At 30.9% G+C, this 18,792-nt stretch overlaps 1 protein-coding gene across 1 annotated transcript in view; it reads left to right on the top strand.

Moving 5' to 3' along the window:
• SNF4Agamma (SNF4/AMP-activated protein kinase gamma subunit) overlaps nt 1–18,792 on the top strand; it is a 172,219-nt gene that overhangs the window by 41,288 nt on the left and 112,139 nt on the right. The window contains exon 2 of the mRNA XM_090161948.1: nt 5,240–5,392. Within this exon, the coding sequence (XP_090018074.1) occupies nt 5,240–5,392 (153 nt within the window). The remainder of the gene's footprint in view (nt 1–5,239; nt 5,393–18,792) is intronic.

Here is an 18,792-nt window from a genome sequence, read left to right on the forward strand (position 1 = left end):
TTCTTAAACTGGGATGTATAAAATATTCATAAAGTGGGACGTATAAAATCTTCATAAACTGGGACGTATAAAATCTTCATAAAGTGGGACGTATAAAATCTTCATAATCTGGGATGTATAAAATCTTCATAAACTGGGACGTATAAAATCTTCATAAACTGGGACGTATAAAATCTTCATAAAGTGGGACGTGTAAAATCTTCATAAACTGGGACGTATAAAATCTTCATAAAGTGGGACGTATAAAATCTTCATAATCTGGGATGTATAAAATCTTCATAAACTGGGACGTATAAAATCTTCATAAACTGGGACGTATAAAATCTTCATAATCTGGGATTTATAAAATCTTAATAATCTGGGATGTATAAAATCTTAATAATCTTGGATGTATAAAATCTTCATAATCTGGGATGTATAAAATCTTAATTATCTGGGATGTATAAAATCTTCATAATCTGGGGTGTATAAAATCTTCTTAAACTGGGATGTATAAAATATTCATAAAGTGGGACGTATAAAATCTTCATAAACTGGGACGTATAAAATCTTCATAAAGTGGGACGTATAAAATCTTCATAATCTGGGATGTATAAAATCTTCATAAACTGGGACGTATAAAATCTTCATAATCTGGGGTGTATAAAATCTTCATAAACTGGGATATATAAAATCTTCATAAACTGGGACGTATAAAATCTTCATAATCTGGGGTGTATAAAATCTTCATAAACTGGGATATATAAAATCTTCATAAACTGGGACGTATAAAATCTTCATAAACTGGGACGTATAAAATCTTCATAAACTGGGACGTATAAAATCTTCATAATCTGGGATTTATAAAATCTTAATAATCTGGGATCTATAATATCTTCATAATCTGGGATGTATAAAATCTTCATAATCTGGGATGTATAAAATCTTCATAAACTGGGACGTATAAAATCTTAATAATCTGGGATTTATAAAATCTTAATAATCTGGGATGTATAAAATCTTCATAATCTGGGATGTATAAAATCTTCATAATCTGGGATGTATAAAATCTTAATAATCTTGGATGTATAAAATCTTCATAATCTGGGATGTATAAAATCTTAATTATCTGGGATGTATAAAATCTTCATAATCTGGGGTGTATAAAATCTTCTTAAACTGGGATGTATAAAATATTCATAAAGTGGGACGTATAAAATCTTCATAAACTGGGACGTATAAAATCTTCATAAAGTGGGACGTATAAAATCTTCATAATCTGGGATGTATAAAATCTTCATAAACTGGGACGTATAAAATCTTCATAAACTGGGACGTATAAAATCTTCATAAAGTGGGACGTATAAAATCTTCATAAACTGGGACGTATAAAATCTTCATAAAGTGGGACGTATAAAATCTTCATAATCTGGGATGTATAAAATCTTCATAAACTGGGACGTATAAAATCTTCATAAACTGGGACGTATAAAATCTTCATAATCTGGGATTTATAAAATCTTAATAATCTGGGATGTATAAAATCTTCATAATCTGGGATGTATAAAATCTTCATAATCTGGGATGTATAAAATCTTCATAAACTGGGACGTATAAAATCTTAATAATCTGGGATTTATAAAATCTTAATAATCTGGGATGTATAAAATCTTCATAATCTGGGATGTATAAAATCTTCATAATCTGGGATGTATAAAATCTTAATAATCTGGGATGTATAAAATCTTCATAATCTGGGATGTATAAAATCTTCATCATCTGGGATGTATAAAATCTTAATAATCTTGGATGTATAAAATATTCATAAAGTGGGACGTATAAAATCTTCATAAACTGGGACGTATAAAATCTTCATAAAGTGGGACGTATAAAATCTTCTTAAACTGGGATGTATAAAATATTCATAAAGTGGGACGTATAAAATCTTCATAAACTGGGACGTATAAAATCTTCATAAAGTGGGACGTATAAAATTTTCATAATCTGGGATGTATAAAATCTTCATAAACTGGGACGTATAAAATCTTCATAAACTGGGACGTATAAAATCTTCATAAAGTGGGACGTATAAAATCTTCATAAACTGGGACGTATAAAATCTTCATAAAGTGGGACGTATAAAATCTTCATAATCTGGGATGTATAAAATCTTCATAAACTGGGACGTATAAAATCTTCATAAAGTGGGACGTATAAAATCTTCATAAAGTGGGATGTATAAAATCTTCATAATCTGGGGTGTATAAAATCTTCATAAACTGGGATATATAAAATCTTCATAAACTGGGACGTGTAAAATCTTCATAAAGTGCGACATAAAATCTTCATAATCTGGGGTGTATAAAATCTTGATAATCTGGGGTGTATAAAATCTTGATAATCTGGGATGTATACAATTTTTTTACCATCTACCCTGTTATTAATAAAAATAAAAACAATCGCAAAGGAGTAAGACCCTTCAAACAGTCAAAAGTATCTCAAAATATGGATATGTGTAGTTAGCACGTTTTGGCAGCGAGGTAGGGGTCCACGCCTCTGTTTGACGGCGTCCTAAAAATCCGGATGGAAGCGGTTTTCCTCAACTCGGAACGCCGATAATTCATTCACGATTTTTTCCATTTCAATTTCTCATTTTATTTTTAGTTTTTGCGTAGCGTGATTTTCGCTAAGCCTCGGCGAACTCGTGTCAGGCTTATTTATTCTCCGTAAATTAAACAAAAAAGGATTGTTAGCGAATGAAATTGTCGCGAATACTATAAACAGGAATAAAAAAGTATATGTATATGTTTATATCCAGCCCCACTTATTAGGACTGTTTAATTCGGGTTATTTTACACAAACAATATTTCGCGTTGTAATAACATTCTCGTATTTTAACCCCGAGTACTTTGTACTATCTTCCGTTGTTAATAATTCTATGAATGATTTGTTAGTACTTAAAATGAAAACAAAACAAACGTTACCATGGAATCCCATTGAATTATTCATTTCAAAGACGGAAAACTATTCCATTATGAATGACGAAATTGTAACATAAATTGTGAATATGTAATGGGAAAGCGAATACAATAGATTGGACCAGGGATTCTAATGTCTAAGCCACCATTTGTCACCGTGCTGCTTAAACCACGCCCATTTCTTTGAGAATCATCTGCCTTAAACATTCCAAGTGTACAAATATAATTTCCTAAATGCATCTATTTTTCTATATTGATATAATTTGGTAGTATTTTTTCATGTCGTTGATTGCGTTGCTACAGCCTAAATCGAGTACTAAAAATGGTAGTATTTTACCTAGAACAGTACTAGCGCTATAATAATTACCATAAGTCTATAATAGTGTTCCATAAGTTTGTCACTTTGGGGAATATTTTACTGAGAGTTAGTAACGGAGTGACGTCATCACAAGAGGAAAATCTCCCCCTAGCGAGGTGCTGCCAACCAGGAGCGACAAACGCAAGGAGAACGCAGCTGGCTTGTGTACAAATTTCATTGGACGAACCTTTACGCTGAGCGTTTTATGGGCGGGGGGGGGGAGACAATTTCCGAATTTTCCCCTTCTGACGGCAGCAGGCGCTAAAGCGTTTAACCAATGAAAACTGTACACAAGAAAATCCAAGACTTTTGACGGGTTGCGTTCGCCTTGTGTGGGGTGCTGTGTTTGTTGCTCCTAGCTGTCAAAGACTACGTGTGACGCGTTAGCAAGCGAACGCAAAGAATAATATTAATAATAAGCAGCTAGGCTAATAGCCAAGGCACCACCTTAGGCCTAAGTCATCAAGCGACTTTTAAAACGCACTTTTAATGCAGTCGGTCTTGTGAATAGCTCTCAGTAAAATTTTCGCATGTGAAGAATAGGAAGTGTCACACTTATTATACAGTTATGTAATTAGTTGAAAATTTTACAAGTTACGTTATAAATGGACTGATAAATATGGTTTTGGGGGTGACGCCAAGAGTTACCGCCCTGATTGACGCCACTGAATAGCAAATTTCAGGATAAAAGAATGTTAATAAATACCGCAGCCAAGTACCCGAGAGATTAAATGACGTATGATAAGGTTGAAATATTTCGCGCAATTTATAGTAACGCATCTTTAGAAGCGTGTCAAGCCCCAGAAAAGCTTAAATAGACTGACATCTAATTACAAGTACACGTACCAGAAAGGCACGTCGAAGTAATTGGCTTTTATGGGACATATCCCTAATTGCGCGAGTAACAGATAACAGTCTTTCCGAGCATGGACTAAAAATCTACGCGGACTCACGGCTACCGATATTTGGACACTGTGACTGTAGGCGTGGTCCTAATCGGAAGGCTTACTGAGTTACGCCAGACGCGTTGAAGCGCCTCAAGAATTCTGTTCAACCATGGACTAATTAAAGTTTAGTCGGGGCTTAGGCGACAGTACGCGCGATGAAGTTAGGTTAGGCTTAGTTTATAAATTTTTTTAAGTTTAGAAATGAAATGGATTCCAGTGAATTTCATTAAAAAACCTCAGCAATACGCGGGTTATAGGTCATTTTTACTTAGTTCCAGTTACTTAAACTTTTAAAGAACCAATTTCCTAATAAAAGGTCTAAAACTTACTAAGCCTAATCATTTAACCTACATCAACGGCGCCGTTTTGTCGAAATTGAACGTGAACGCTCCAGCTTCACAACGAAACTACGTCGAAAAACGACTTCAGCGACGCCAAGTTGGTCCACATTGAACTAAAATTAACCGTGATTTTCCTATTCCCAGTATTAACGAATAGATAGTGAGTCCTCTTAGATTCTTGGTCCATGTTCCGAGAAAGTACGAAGCCAACGACCGTTCATAAAGATACGCGTGAAGAGCCATCTGCATTATACAGACGGCTATAACCCAGTGTAAATACCCATAAAAACCTATTTAAGACTATATGCGCGAGCGAAACGAGTCTAGGTGGCGTAACGGCGCTAGCTCCTCCGAGGTTGCGCCTATGCTCTAGAATCCGTTACAGACAAATTAAAAAGTCAAAAGAACGTTTTTTCTTAAATAAACTTATCAAAATATAAGCCAACGATGCCAAAATTATATTAAAATGCAAGTATTATTATTTATAAAGTCAAATTTACGAATAACGACGAGGAAAAACTAATAGCGTCTACTTTAGCCACTACCTATTTCGGTTTCAATGGCGAACCAAAGGGGGCGTTGCGATATTTTTCAGCGAATCAAATTTGTAATTACAATCAATTTTATTATTAATAGGAAGTGATATCTTCAACTTCCTATCGAGTGAGCTACAGCCGGGAAGTGAAAATCACCATGAAAGACTTACAAATGTTTCCCCAAATTACCGAGGAACCGGAAGATGGACACGAAAATGACACCATCAGCTACATGGCCAGACCGACAGTGCTGGTGAGTTTTCAAAAAATACATTTTGTATATAAATTTAATATAAATACACCAACACGGGAAACGTCAATGAGAAACGGGCGGTTGGGAGAGGGAACGCGGCGTACGGAGAGGCTCTCGCCATCTAGCAGCGACAACTAGAGTTATTACGCGCGGAAATAGATAGTATGGGGTTTCGCCCATAGATGACGCTAGTATGACGCCGCAAATAAGAAATAAATCAATATTTTATAGGGTTTGTCGGGTACCAATCGTATAAATTGTAAAAGTTTCGTTGGTAAAGTACATTAGTGGTTTTTTCGTTCATATAAAAGAAAATATTGCAATGCTTGATTTTGCGTCATAATAGTTTTCAGAAAACAATAGACGGAGATCGATTTTTAAAGATTTTTTCAGTTTTGGCATCGTATTTCGAGGAAAAAGCATTAGTAGAAAAGGTACTAACAACAGCCAACCATTTTCGTCCGTTATAGTCTCAAGGTTTTTCAGAATGCCTCGTAAATTATGCAAAAAAAAATAAAAAATAAGTTAAAACGGATTTTTCTTCTGGTGGTACAAAGAAGGGAAAATTTATGGGCTTGTTTTGAAAACCGAATTTCGTTGACGAAGGCGCATTCGTTCAAAAATACGTCGGCAGACGGAGCAAGGTTCGTTTTTTAGAATTTGGAAAAAAACACTTTGTTTAAATTAAAACCGTGAAGAGTTTGAAAACTCCAAATTTATTTCGAATGCAGAACTAAATTTTCGATATCATAAATACGTCGAGATCGAGTACAAGGTTCATTTTTTTTCAATGAAATATAATAAAAGAATTTGAATCAAGATCTGAATTTCGATTTTAATTATGATTGCTGTACCGAAAAAATTGCAATCGCAGAATAAATTTCAATAAAATTAAAAACAAAGAAATTAATTGTTTTCGTACGAATGAAATGAGCTTGAATTTTAAATATGAAATCATAACGCGCTGTTGGATTTGATAAAACGCTCCCATTAAACTAAAGTTAGGGTGTGTTTATGGGCTGTACTTCCGGTTTATATATATTTCAATAGACGAGGCTTAAGTTGGAACATTACTAAACGTTAAAAGGTTTCAATTGATTACAATAAATCAGTTGAGGTGCTATAATTGCTATTCCGTTTTTATACTTTACATGATAGATTTTGTATAAATGCGCGTAAAAGCAGACGAAATTCTGTAATTACACTACCGCCATCTTTGAATTTTTGCTAAAACACCATTTCGTAGCCGACAGAGTCTAATCGAACTTAATAAATAGTTCAGCAAGGAACCTAAAGATGGTGCCACTTTTTATTAGTAAAATCAAATTAACACAGCATACGTGTAATAGCAGACGAAATGCTGTAATTACACTACCGCCATCTTTGAAATTTTGCTAAAACACCATTTCGCAGCCGACAGAGTCTAATCAAAGATTCTATATTTTTAGAGAATCCTTGGTCTAATCGAACTTAATAAATAGTTCAGTAAGGAACCTAAAGATGGCGCCACTTTTTTATTAGTAAAATTAAATTAACACAGGCAGTGTTATTAGTTTTGTATTCATTTAGGCTTTAAATTAACCCGATAATAGAGTACCATAAATGCCAAGAAATTTAATTAAGAAAATATCTTAAAAATTATTGCGCAAAAACACGCCTCCCTTAAATATAGCACCAAATAAATTATGAAATTACTGTCATAAATAATCACAAATAAAAACACAACCATGACCAAAACACGACGTCCAGAATAAAATTTAAAAAAAAATGTCAGTCGGAAATTTAATATATAATAAATTTGGCAATGGGAACGACAGCGCCGCGCGTGGAATAATATTACGTGATATATTTCGCTTTCATATATACGACAGTAGTTTTCCCACTAAGCATCCTACTAAAACTCTTACTACTATTTTCCGCCCGTATGACTATTATGGTTCGTGACAACGCGCCTAAGCTGAAAGTCGCTATCGGAAAGGGAACGAGCCTACTTTACCCCCCTTTCACTTGGAAGCGTGCAATCGGGTTAGCGGGCTTTGAAACCACGAAAGGGGGGCAAACTCGGGAGGTCTCTTCGTAACAGAAACACGTGCTTTTTCCCAAAACTGGGCTTTGCTTTGGCGGAGGCAGGGCAAAAGGGGGGCTAGAAATATGCCGCTGGCTTCGATCGTGAGCTCCAGTGGAAGACAGGCCTTTATACTTTGGCAGCAGACACAGAAACCGCGTGTAGTTACCGAGCTCGACTTTACGCCCAAAACAAAACGGGGTTGCTAAGCCTTGGAGGGCTAGGAGTTTTTGTACTATCCAAGCGGTATCGTCGCTAAAAATAGTTTGTCAACGTACGTAAACAAAAGAACGCGCTTAAGGTGCGAAAAGTTTTTGCAAATAACCGCAAACGCGGTGTTTAGCGGAGAAGCAAACGCGTTTTTTCGTAATCCTAAATCGAGTAAGAAACCATTTTGGCGAGATCGGCGCCCATTGTGAGTGAACCAACGCGAGTAGGGTGCCACACGTTCGGGCGCCTTTTGGAAAACGCCAGCGCCGGATCCTGGATATTCTCTTCACCGACAACGCCCTGCCGTATATACACTTATATTGCATTTAAACCGATTACCAAATATTTATTCGACCATAGTTTAACGGTAAGTTATCCTAATGATTGTTGTCAGTGATTGTCATTTAAATTTAAAAGATTTTAAAATATGTTAAGTTTTCGTTATTAGTTTACACTTTATTTAAACATTTTAAACATTATTATTTCAAAAATAAAATTAATAGCGTTAACAATATCAAAGTTGGAAATACTATGAACGTTTATATTTTTAGTTTTTTATAAATGGGTATATAAACTTGTTGAGGTTAACGAAAATAGTTAGTGTAGAGAGCTGTTGGCTCGCGTGGCATGTAGGGCTTGCCACCACCCTCCTACGCATTGTAACCCGGTCACCTGGATTAATGGCTCTAAAAGTCGCTTGATGACTTAGGCCTAAGGTGGTGCCTTGGGTGATTAGCCTAGCTGATTATTATTATTATTATTATTATTATTATTAATATTATTATAAATTAAAGGGAGTCAATTATTAAAATGTTTGAAAAACTTTAAATTATTAACTTTATTAATAAACTAAATCACAGAAATTTTAGGGTTAGAATTATCAATTTTATAAAAACATGATTCATATCACTTGTCAGGCGGCTTACGTTAAGCCTCATCTCGTGACATTATCAAAAAACATCGTAAAAGGCTTTTAAATGAATGTTTTGAGTGTCGTTGAATGGCACTTCTAAAGATTGTAGCGTACTATATTGCAGAGAAAAAAAATTATGTATAGCAATTTGATGTCCTTGAGAATTAAATGAGTCTTTACAAATAATAATAAAAAGAATTCCGGTGGCACTAGAAGGAGAACACCCCTCTCCTATCCCCCGCCGTTTTCCGTCGATTCCCGCCGCCCTCCCCAAATCTCCACCCTGAAAGCGAGCGAAGGATATTGGCAGGGGCCTCGACTCCAAAGTATTTTTTCTTTGATGCTCGTGGATCGATTTAATTCTATGTAAAATATTAAGAACTACTCAAAATGGTCGTACGACTATAGATTTCTATGTAAAAAAATCGGAACTTTACCTAAAATGGTCGTACGACTATAGATTTCTATGTAAAAAAATGGGAACTTTACCTAAAATGGTCGTCGAACATAGATTTCTATATAAAAGAAATGGGAACTACCAAAAATGGTTGACGAACATAGAATTCTATGTAAAAGAAATGGGAACTACCAAAAATGGTCGTACGAACATTGAATTCTATGTAAAAGAAATCGAAACTATACCTAAAATGGTCGTACGAACATTGAATTCTATGTAAAAAAATCGGAACTACCAAAAATGGTCGTACGAACATTGAATTCTATGTAAAAGAAAATCGAAACTATACCTAAAATGGTCATATGAACATAGATTTCTATGTAAAAAAAATTGGAACTACCAAAAATGGTCGTACGAACAAATAATTCTATGTAAAAGAAATCGGAACTACCAAAAATGGTCGTACGAACAAATAATTCTATGTAAAAGAAATCTGAACTACCAAAATGGTCGTCGAACATAGATTTCTATGTAAAAAAATTCGGAACTACCAAAAATGGTCGTAAGAACAAATATTTCTATGTAAAAGAAATCTGAACTAGTCGAAATGGTCGTACGAACAACGAATTGTATTTAAAAAAATACCAATGTGTGCAACGTAGGAATATGGGTTTCAAAGATCGCCTACTTTCAATTAGTTTAATGGCGAATTATTCCACGTACGCGTCCTACTTTTTATTGAAAAAAATGCTTATTTATGGTCCCGCATTTATCGCAGCAAAATGATTTACGCTTTTACATTGGATTTGGAAGAAATTGCGAATTTAGTAAATATATTATACGACTTCATTTTTGATATTTTCGTATTATATTTCTAGCTGCATTGGCTGGTTTTAAAAGTTACATTTACGCGCGGTTATCAAGTAGTATCAGAAGTAAATAATAATCTCTTACGAGAGAAGTAATCATATTTAAATACTGCTGGTGTTATAAACATTGATACGTTTCGTAAGAAAAAATAGTAATTTTTTAAAACTATTACATCTCGAAAATATACTTTATAAATATGAACTGATTACAGCCTATGGTAATGCTAAATTTGCAATCAGTTATGTAATAAGTTAATAATTTTAATAAAGTCAAAGCTACAAGCTTAAATTTTTACGCTAAATATTAAACCATTGGAATCCTCGTCGAGCCCGCGAAGATCGAGGGGCAGGTCACTATTTAAACGAGATTTAATCATTCTAATCATGATCTAATCTTTTTAATCTGGATTTAATCATTCTAATAATGATCTAATATTTTTAATTAGATTTAATCATTTTAATTATATTTAATCATTTTAATTAGATTTAATAGTTTTAATTAGATTTAATCATTTTAATTAGATTTAATCATTTTAATCACGATTTAATCAATATAATCGGTCGAATCGAGAATTTATCATTAAAATCAAAACTAAAGTACGATTTAATCATACTAATCACGATATAATTTTTTTAATCAGGATTTAATCATTTTAAACATATTTAATCATTTTAATCAGATTTAATCATTTTTAACATATTTAATCATTTTAATCAGATTTAATCATTTAATAATGATTAAATCAAATTTAAACATTCTAATCATGATTAAACGTGATTTAATCAACTTAATCGTGCTTAAATTGAATTTAATCAAAATAATCACGATTAAATCGGATTTAATCTTTTGAGGGGTGCGTCGTTAATCAAGGAAGTGACCTGCCCCTCGGCCAAGATGCGTGTTTCGTTTTAATAGCTGAAGATAATTCTTCTAACTTCCGAGGTTTATAATGACCTTCTGATACTACAATTCGTCTTTAAAATTCCAATTTGAGAATTTGTTCAACGCGTAAATTCTTAATCTTACGTTATCACGGCGTAATTATTTATGCTGATGAACGAATATGTGAATTAAGGCGTAATAATTAATGCTGATGTGAATTAATTTAATCCTTGCCTTCCGCGGCAGTGCACAAAATGGTAATTGTCTACATGGAACCTGCGTGATATAAATGACTCGAACCTAATTAAGTATGCATTACCAAAAATATATAAATCCTTGAGTCACCGTACGGTGGAGAGTTTCTGGAAATGTTCCACGATAAGAGTGCACTCCAAATGAATTTTATGGGCGGGCGCGCTGTTGGTCAATTTAGTCGCTCAAGGTTAATGGCTGGTCAATTTTAGCTGGTCCCTTCCGCGGATCCAGACATCGTGTCTGCCCTCACCCCCGAAATAATTCCACCTGGAAAAATACCGGCTCGTAAGAATCGCAATGACTCATTACGGCAAAAACATTCACCTGAAAATGGCGAAATCAATTGTTTAAATCTGCGTTTGTAAAGTAACGGCACTGTGACGTCATACCCGTACGTTTTCCACCAAAATGGCGGCCATGCCATTACTTTATAATTGATAAATAAAAATAAGATTATGTTAAAAATTCAATGACCATACCCTAGAGTAGTGCTCGGCGTTTGGATAAAAATTAACCACTTATTTTATTTTTATCCATAACCTGCAATTATCCGAAAATATAAATTATTTTTTGTATGTATATCCATAAATAAACAGTTAACCAAAATATTTAGGATTAATCGAAATTTTGTTAGTTAATTTATCTGTTACGCAGAGCTCTACCCTAGAGGTCAAAAGACCCCGAAACATTACCAGGGTCAAGTAGAGTTCGAGTGGTAGAGAGTCTATAATAAAGTTGGTATTGCAAAGAATTTTCTTTAATATAACTGTTCTTTATTGCCATTAGAGGTTAAGCACCTGATGTTACGAACGGGAACGTCTAGCGTTTTGTAGACGTTTCTGAAAAAATAAACAAAATTATTTAAAAATAAAAAGTATATGTAGTCTATGTGTTGATCGGAATCACAATTAAAAAATAATAATAATATAAAAACTTTAATAGTTTTATCTAAACTAAATTAATTAAATATCTTTTTAGTAAATTGTATTGCTAAATTAATTTACTTGAACATTTGCCGTTGGCAATTTATGTGCTAGTGCCTAAATATTAACTTGAGTAGTTAAATATAACCTCTAAAATAAAACCAGCTGTAATAAAATCCACCTAGAGCTATAAGAAATATCCGTTTTATTTGTTTTTATCCATAACCGAAAATTATCCGAATAAAAACTTATTATTTGCATATTAAATCGTTTTATAATCGCGAATAATATCCATAAATAAACAGTTAACCGAAATTTTTAAGAATAATCGAAATTTTGGCTGTTAATTTATCTGTTCTGCAGAGGTTTAAATTCAAAATTTCATTGTGTAAAAAAGCTGTATTTTTATCTGACGAAACGCGTTAGCTATCAGGGCTACTGAAGTAAGAATTATGTAGAATTTACAGATTTCAACATTCACTTATTTATTTAAGTTTTATAATTCCAACTCGTTTTTGATTCCCTTTTAACCATCTACATTTAATATTCAAGTAATTCTTAATTTTATTAATTTTATATTCATTTAATTCTAAATTTTATTATTTTAATATTCATGTAATTCTTAATTTTATTAATTTAATATTCATATAATTCTTAATTTTATTAATTTAATATTTATTTTATTTTAATTTTTTATTAATTTAATATTTATTTAATTTTAATTTATTATTCATTTGATTCTAAATTTTAATCTATTATTCATTTAATTCTAAATTTTAATCTATTATTCATTTAATTCTAATTTTAAATTAAATATTCATTTAATTCTAAATTTTAAATTAAATATTCATTTAATTCTAAATTTTCAATTCATTATTTATGTAAATATAAATTTTAATTTAATATTCATTTAAATATAAATTTTAATTTAATATTCACGTAATTCTCAATTCATTATTTATGTAATTCTAAATTTTAATTTAATATTAATTTAATTATAAATTTTAAATTAATATTCATTTAATTCAAAAATTAAGCTTTTAAAAGTTTATCTTCCATGACTTCATATTCCGAGAACAGACAGCGACCTCGCTTCTAAGGTCTGAGATCCATCACGTCGAGACTAGTGGATTGTTAGTCGTGCTGACAACTCTTTCCGAAATTGAGCCCGTCTCGGAACAGCCCTCAGGTAGCGAGTTCCACTACCGAACAAAGGAGGGGAGGAAAGAGTGCTTACCTACGGCTACCCTGAAACCATGCATGATCATAGACGCAGTACAGTTCCCCCGCCGAGGACAATGCCAACTAGAGTTGGCCGTTGTGAGGGGGGCGAACGCACCACTATTTATAATGATCACTCGCTTAAGGCGGCGACGCGAATCCAACGTGTCCCAGCTGTAGTTGTTGAGGATATTAGTCATCGATCAGCTCCATGAGTGGATGGAGACCATACCGCGCTACAATAGACCATCACCACCAAATCTCCAGAATACGTCACTAGGGTAAAAGTCAGGGAGTTTGTTGAATATGGGTATAAAAATCAGGGAAAAGTCAGGGAATTTTTTGAATATGGGTATAAAAATCAGGGAAAAGTCAGGGAATTTGTTGAATATGGGTATAAAAATCAGGGAAAAGTCAGGGAATTTTTTTAATATGGGTATAAAAATCAGGGAAAAGTCAGGGAATTTTTTAATATGGGTATAAAAATCAGGAAAAAGTCAGGGAATTTGTTGAATATGGGTATAAAAATCATGGAAAAGTCAGGGAATTTTTTTAATATGGGTATAAATCAGGAAAAAAGTCAGGGAATTTGTTGAATATGGGTATAAAAATCAGGGAAAAGTCAGGGAATTTGTTGAATATGAGTATCAAAATCAGGGAAAAGTCGGGGAATTTAATGAATATGGGTATAAAAATCAGGGAAAAGTCAGGGAATTTGTTGAATATGGGTATAAAAATCAGGGAAAAGTCAGGGAATTTTTTAATATGGGTATAAAAATCAGGAAAAAGTCAGGGAATTTGTTGAATATGGGTATAAAAATCATGGAAAAGTCAGGGAATTTTTTTAATATGGGTATAAAAATCAGGAAAAAAGTCAGGGAATTTGTTGAATATGGGTATAAAAATCTGGGAAAAGTCAGGGAATTTGTTGAATATGGGTATAAAAATCTGGGAAAAGTCAGGGAATTTGTTGAATATGGGTATCAAAATCAGGGAAAAGTCAGGGAATTTGTTGAATATGGGTATAAAAGCCAGGGAATTTGTTGAATATGAGTATCAAAATCAGGGAAAAGTCGGGGAATTTAATGAATATGGGTATAAAAATCAGGGAAAAGTCAGGGAATTTGTTGAATATGGGTATAAAAATCAGGGAAATGTCAGGGAATTTAATTTCGGTTGCAAATAGGAAACTTTTACTAAAATATAGGTAAAAATTTCAAAATCTTGGCACAAAATAAGTCAGGGAAAATCTCCGGAGATTGTAAGGGAATTTGATTGTGACAAAAATGTGGCAACCCTGGTCACAGTTTAAATTTATGAAAGGATGATAAAATTAGCGAAAAGGTAGATTAGTCCTTAATGAAAAGGGATTAAAAAGCTAAACCCTAAACCAATTTGAAGAACATTAAAAACTTGCAAATAGCTCGTACCGATAGGTCTTCGAGCAAACCAAATGACGCGAAACTCGGACCAAATAGATCTTCGAGTGAAAAACTAAATTAAATTAAATAAAATAGGCAGAAATTCCAACGGTAGACCGGTTTCGTCCTATTTGGGACTCGTCGGGACTGTGCGAGAAATCTGGCTCGCGACTATTACACCGGAAAGATAAACTAAGCCTAAGCATTTGTTTAGGGTTTAGCTTTATTATCCCTTTTCATAATGGACTAATCTACCTATTCGCTAATTTTATCATCCTTTGCAATGCAATCCATAGGTGGTTCCCTTTAACCTAAATTTCTTAACAAACAGCAGAACACGTTGGCCTACCACCAGGGTATTTGTTTGGAAGGAAAGTAAATTTAAAGGGTGACAGGCAGTAGAAAACCTAGGCCTTTAACGACCACTCTGAACTCTCTCTCGTCGAGGTAGGCCGCTAACCTGAGAGACAATTAGCAGATATCCAAAGGCCGCTCTGCCTTTGGCAATAGTGTCACCCAAAACAAAAAATTTCAAAATTGGTCCCTTTATCAACGTATAATTCAGCGCCATCTATGTTGTAAGTAAACTGCAAAAACTACTAAGATAAAAGCCGCCAAGGCTTAGTGAAAATACTCTTTATCGTTTTCACTTTGAAAACGTTGATCCAAGGTTTCATTTGGGTGTGTACATCCTCCGAAGGTTTTTCAACTTCGCCCATTTCGCAAACATCAAACGTTATTCGCCCTTAACGAGGTCGGACTTCAAACAATATTAGAACCTTTCAACCCTCTTAAGTGACTGCAAACACGTCCCGACTCAAATCGAAAGAACGATCAAAAATTGGCTTCTTTAATCACAAAAACCCCCAAGGAAATTTCCGACGGTAACTCGAATAAAATAATTTTAATTAGACGTTTCGGCTCCCCTAAAAAGTACTACAAACGCTAGTTAACGTCCCTCTACCGGCGACAAATGGAATGTTGATATTAATAATTTTAACAATTAACAATTAATGTAATTAATAAATTATCGATTAATTTATTAAATAATTTATATAATATCGATTCATTTATTAAATAATTTATATAATATCGATTAATTTATTAAATAATTTATATTATACCGATAAATTTATTAAATAATTTATATCATACCGATTAATTAAATAATTTATATTATATCGATTAATTTATTATTAAATAATTTATATTATATCGATTACTTTATTATTAAATAATTTTTATTAACGTCGATTAATTTATTATTAAATAATTTATATTAACATCGATTATTTTAAAATTAGGTAATTAATATTCATTAATAAACAATGAATTATAGTTTTGAAACATAAATTTATTATAGTTTTGAAACAAACAAATTAATTATAGTTTTGAAACATAAATTGATTATAGTTTTGAAACAAACAAATTAATTATAGTTTTGAAACATAAACAATTAATTATAGTTTGAAACGTAAATAATTATTTATAGTTTGAAACATAAAAAAATAATTTTAGTTTTGAAACGTAAACAAGGAATTATAATTTTGAAACATAAACAAATAATTATAGTTTTGGAACGTAAACAATTAATTATAGTTTTGAAACGTAAACAATTATTTATAGTTTTGAAACGTAAACAATTAATTATAGTTTTGAAACGTAAACAATTAATTATAATTTTGAAACATTAATTTCGTCAAAATTATGTTGAAAACCGATGTTACAGTTAAATTTTCCAAGCTGACTCATTACGTTATAATTAAAACGGCTCCCCCCATTCCGTTTTTACACCAGCGCCATCTAGGGACGTGCCATCGAAATATATTTTTTATTTTGGTGATAAATTTACTTTTTTTCTGCGGAAAGAAATTAATATCCTTTTAAATATTTGCTCGAAAGGGAACAATTTAAATAATTTATGGGCGGTGGTAACACACTTTTGGGGTGAGGTGGTTTCCCAAAAGAAGCCGGTTCGCAGACTTAATTATAGGCGAGGAAGAATGTCGTCATTTCGCAATGCTGTGAAAAACAAAAAACCTTGTTGGATTGTACAATTTGCTGGTTGTTTAACAGATTCATTTGTTATCATTATATATAAGTTGGCTTATGTTGCATCAATCGAAAAGTCTGGTACGAACTTCCCTATTTATGATGAATCAACGTATTTCACATTTCTGACACTGGGCGCTAGTTTCTACTCCCTTTAAATGAAATACTCTAAGAATGAACCTTTTTTATACAATTTAATATTCTATTTATTATTATATCATATCATATTATATTATATAATTTATTTATTATTATATAATTTATTTATTATTATATAATTTATTTATTATTATATAATTTATTTATTATTATATAATTTATTTATTATTATATAATTTATTTATTATTATATAATTTATTTATTATTATATAATTTATTTATTATTATATAATTTATTTATTATTATATAATTTATTTATTATTATATAATTTATTTATTATTATATAATTTATTTATTATTATATAATTTATTTATTATTATATAATTTATTTATTATTATATAATTTATTTATTATTATATAATTTATTTATTATTATATAATTTATTTATTATTATATAATTTATTTATTATATAATTTATTTATTATTATATAATTTATTTATTATTATATAATTTATTTATTATTATATAATTTATTTATTATTATATAATTTATTATTATATAATTTATTATTATATAATTTATTATTTTATAATTTATTATTATATAATTTATTTATTATTATATAATTTATTTATTATTATATAATTTATTTATTATTATATAATTTATTTATTATTATATAATTTATTTATTATTATATAATTTATTTATTATTATATAATTTATTTATTATTATATAATTTATTTATTATTATATAATTTATTTGTTATTATATAATTTATTTATTATTATATAATTTATTTATTATTATATAATTTATTTATTATTATATAATTTATTTATTATTATATAATTTATTTATTATTATATAATTTATTTATTATTATATAATTTATTTATTATTATATAATTTATTAATTATTATATAATTTATTAATTATTATATAATTTATTTATTATTATATAATTTATTTATTATTATATAATTTATTTATTATTATATAATTTATTTATTATTATATAATTTATTTATTATTATATAATTTATTTATTATTATATAATTTATTTATTATTATATAATTTATCTATTATTATATAATTTATCTATTATTATATAATTTATCTATTATTATATAATTTATCTATTATTATATAATTTATCTATTATATAATTTATTTATTATTATATAATTTATCTATTATATAATTTATCTATTATATAATTTATCTATTATATAATTTATCTATTATATAATTTATCTATTATATAATTTATCTATTATTATATAATTTATCAATTATATAATTTATTTATTATTAAAGAAGTTACATTTTGCCTTCGAATTTGAAATTCTGCGCGCTCCTAGGCCGAAAAAAAAACGTTTTGGTTTTTATGAAACTATTTTTTATACATAGAAATAGCTATACCCACAATTCCCAAGTGCAATTTATCGCGTCAAAAGACGGGGATGGAAATTAGCTTTTATTTCACTCGATTTTCTCATCATTTTCATAAGGAAAACGCCCTCCGATTCTGAGCCCCATTTCGATAATTTCGGTTCATTTACTTCTGATATAACATAATATAATGCAATATAATATAATATAATGCGTGACGTAATTTAGTAATTTTAGTTTTTTTGTGACGTAATTTGTGGGCGAAGGATACTTCCCTCGTTAGAGGTATCTTATACGCTTCTGATAACATCAACGAATAACTCCGGGCTGTGGGAGCCCAACGTCAAATAAAATGATGAATTTGAAGTTCCTAGAATCGCGAGCTTTATGTATGTCATTGTAATTTTCGCTTTTAACACGGTAATATTCTAGGCTTGTATGTAACAGTACTTTTTCGCATCTGTTGCCACGTCCAATATTAATAAAAACCAAAAATGTGTAAAGCAACCAACGCCGTAGAGTCGTTTTCGGGGAAGTCGTCAGAAAGTCTCGCGCAATCTGAATCTAAACGAGCCTAAACATTCCCCGTGGACTGGTTTAACCTGATTTCACTCCTCGGTTTCTTTTCTTATGGAAACAGAGAAGTCGAGTGTGTCTTCGGAAAGGATTTTTACAACTATTTA

This window comes from Leiobunum rupestre, chromosome 10 (assembly GCF_980474605.1).
Source record: "Leiobunum rupestre chromosome 10, qqLeiRupe1.1.hap1, whole genome shotgun sequence".
NCBI lineage: Eukaryota > Metazoa > Arthropoda > Arachnida > Opiliones > Sclerosomatidae > Leiobunum > Leiobunum rupestre.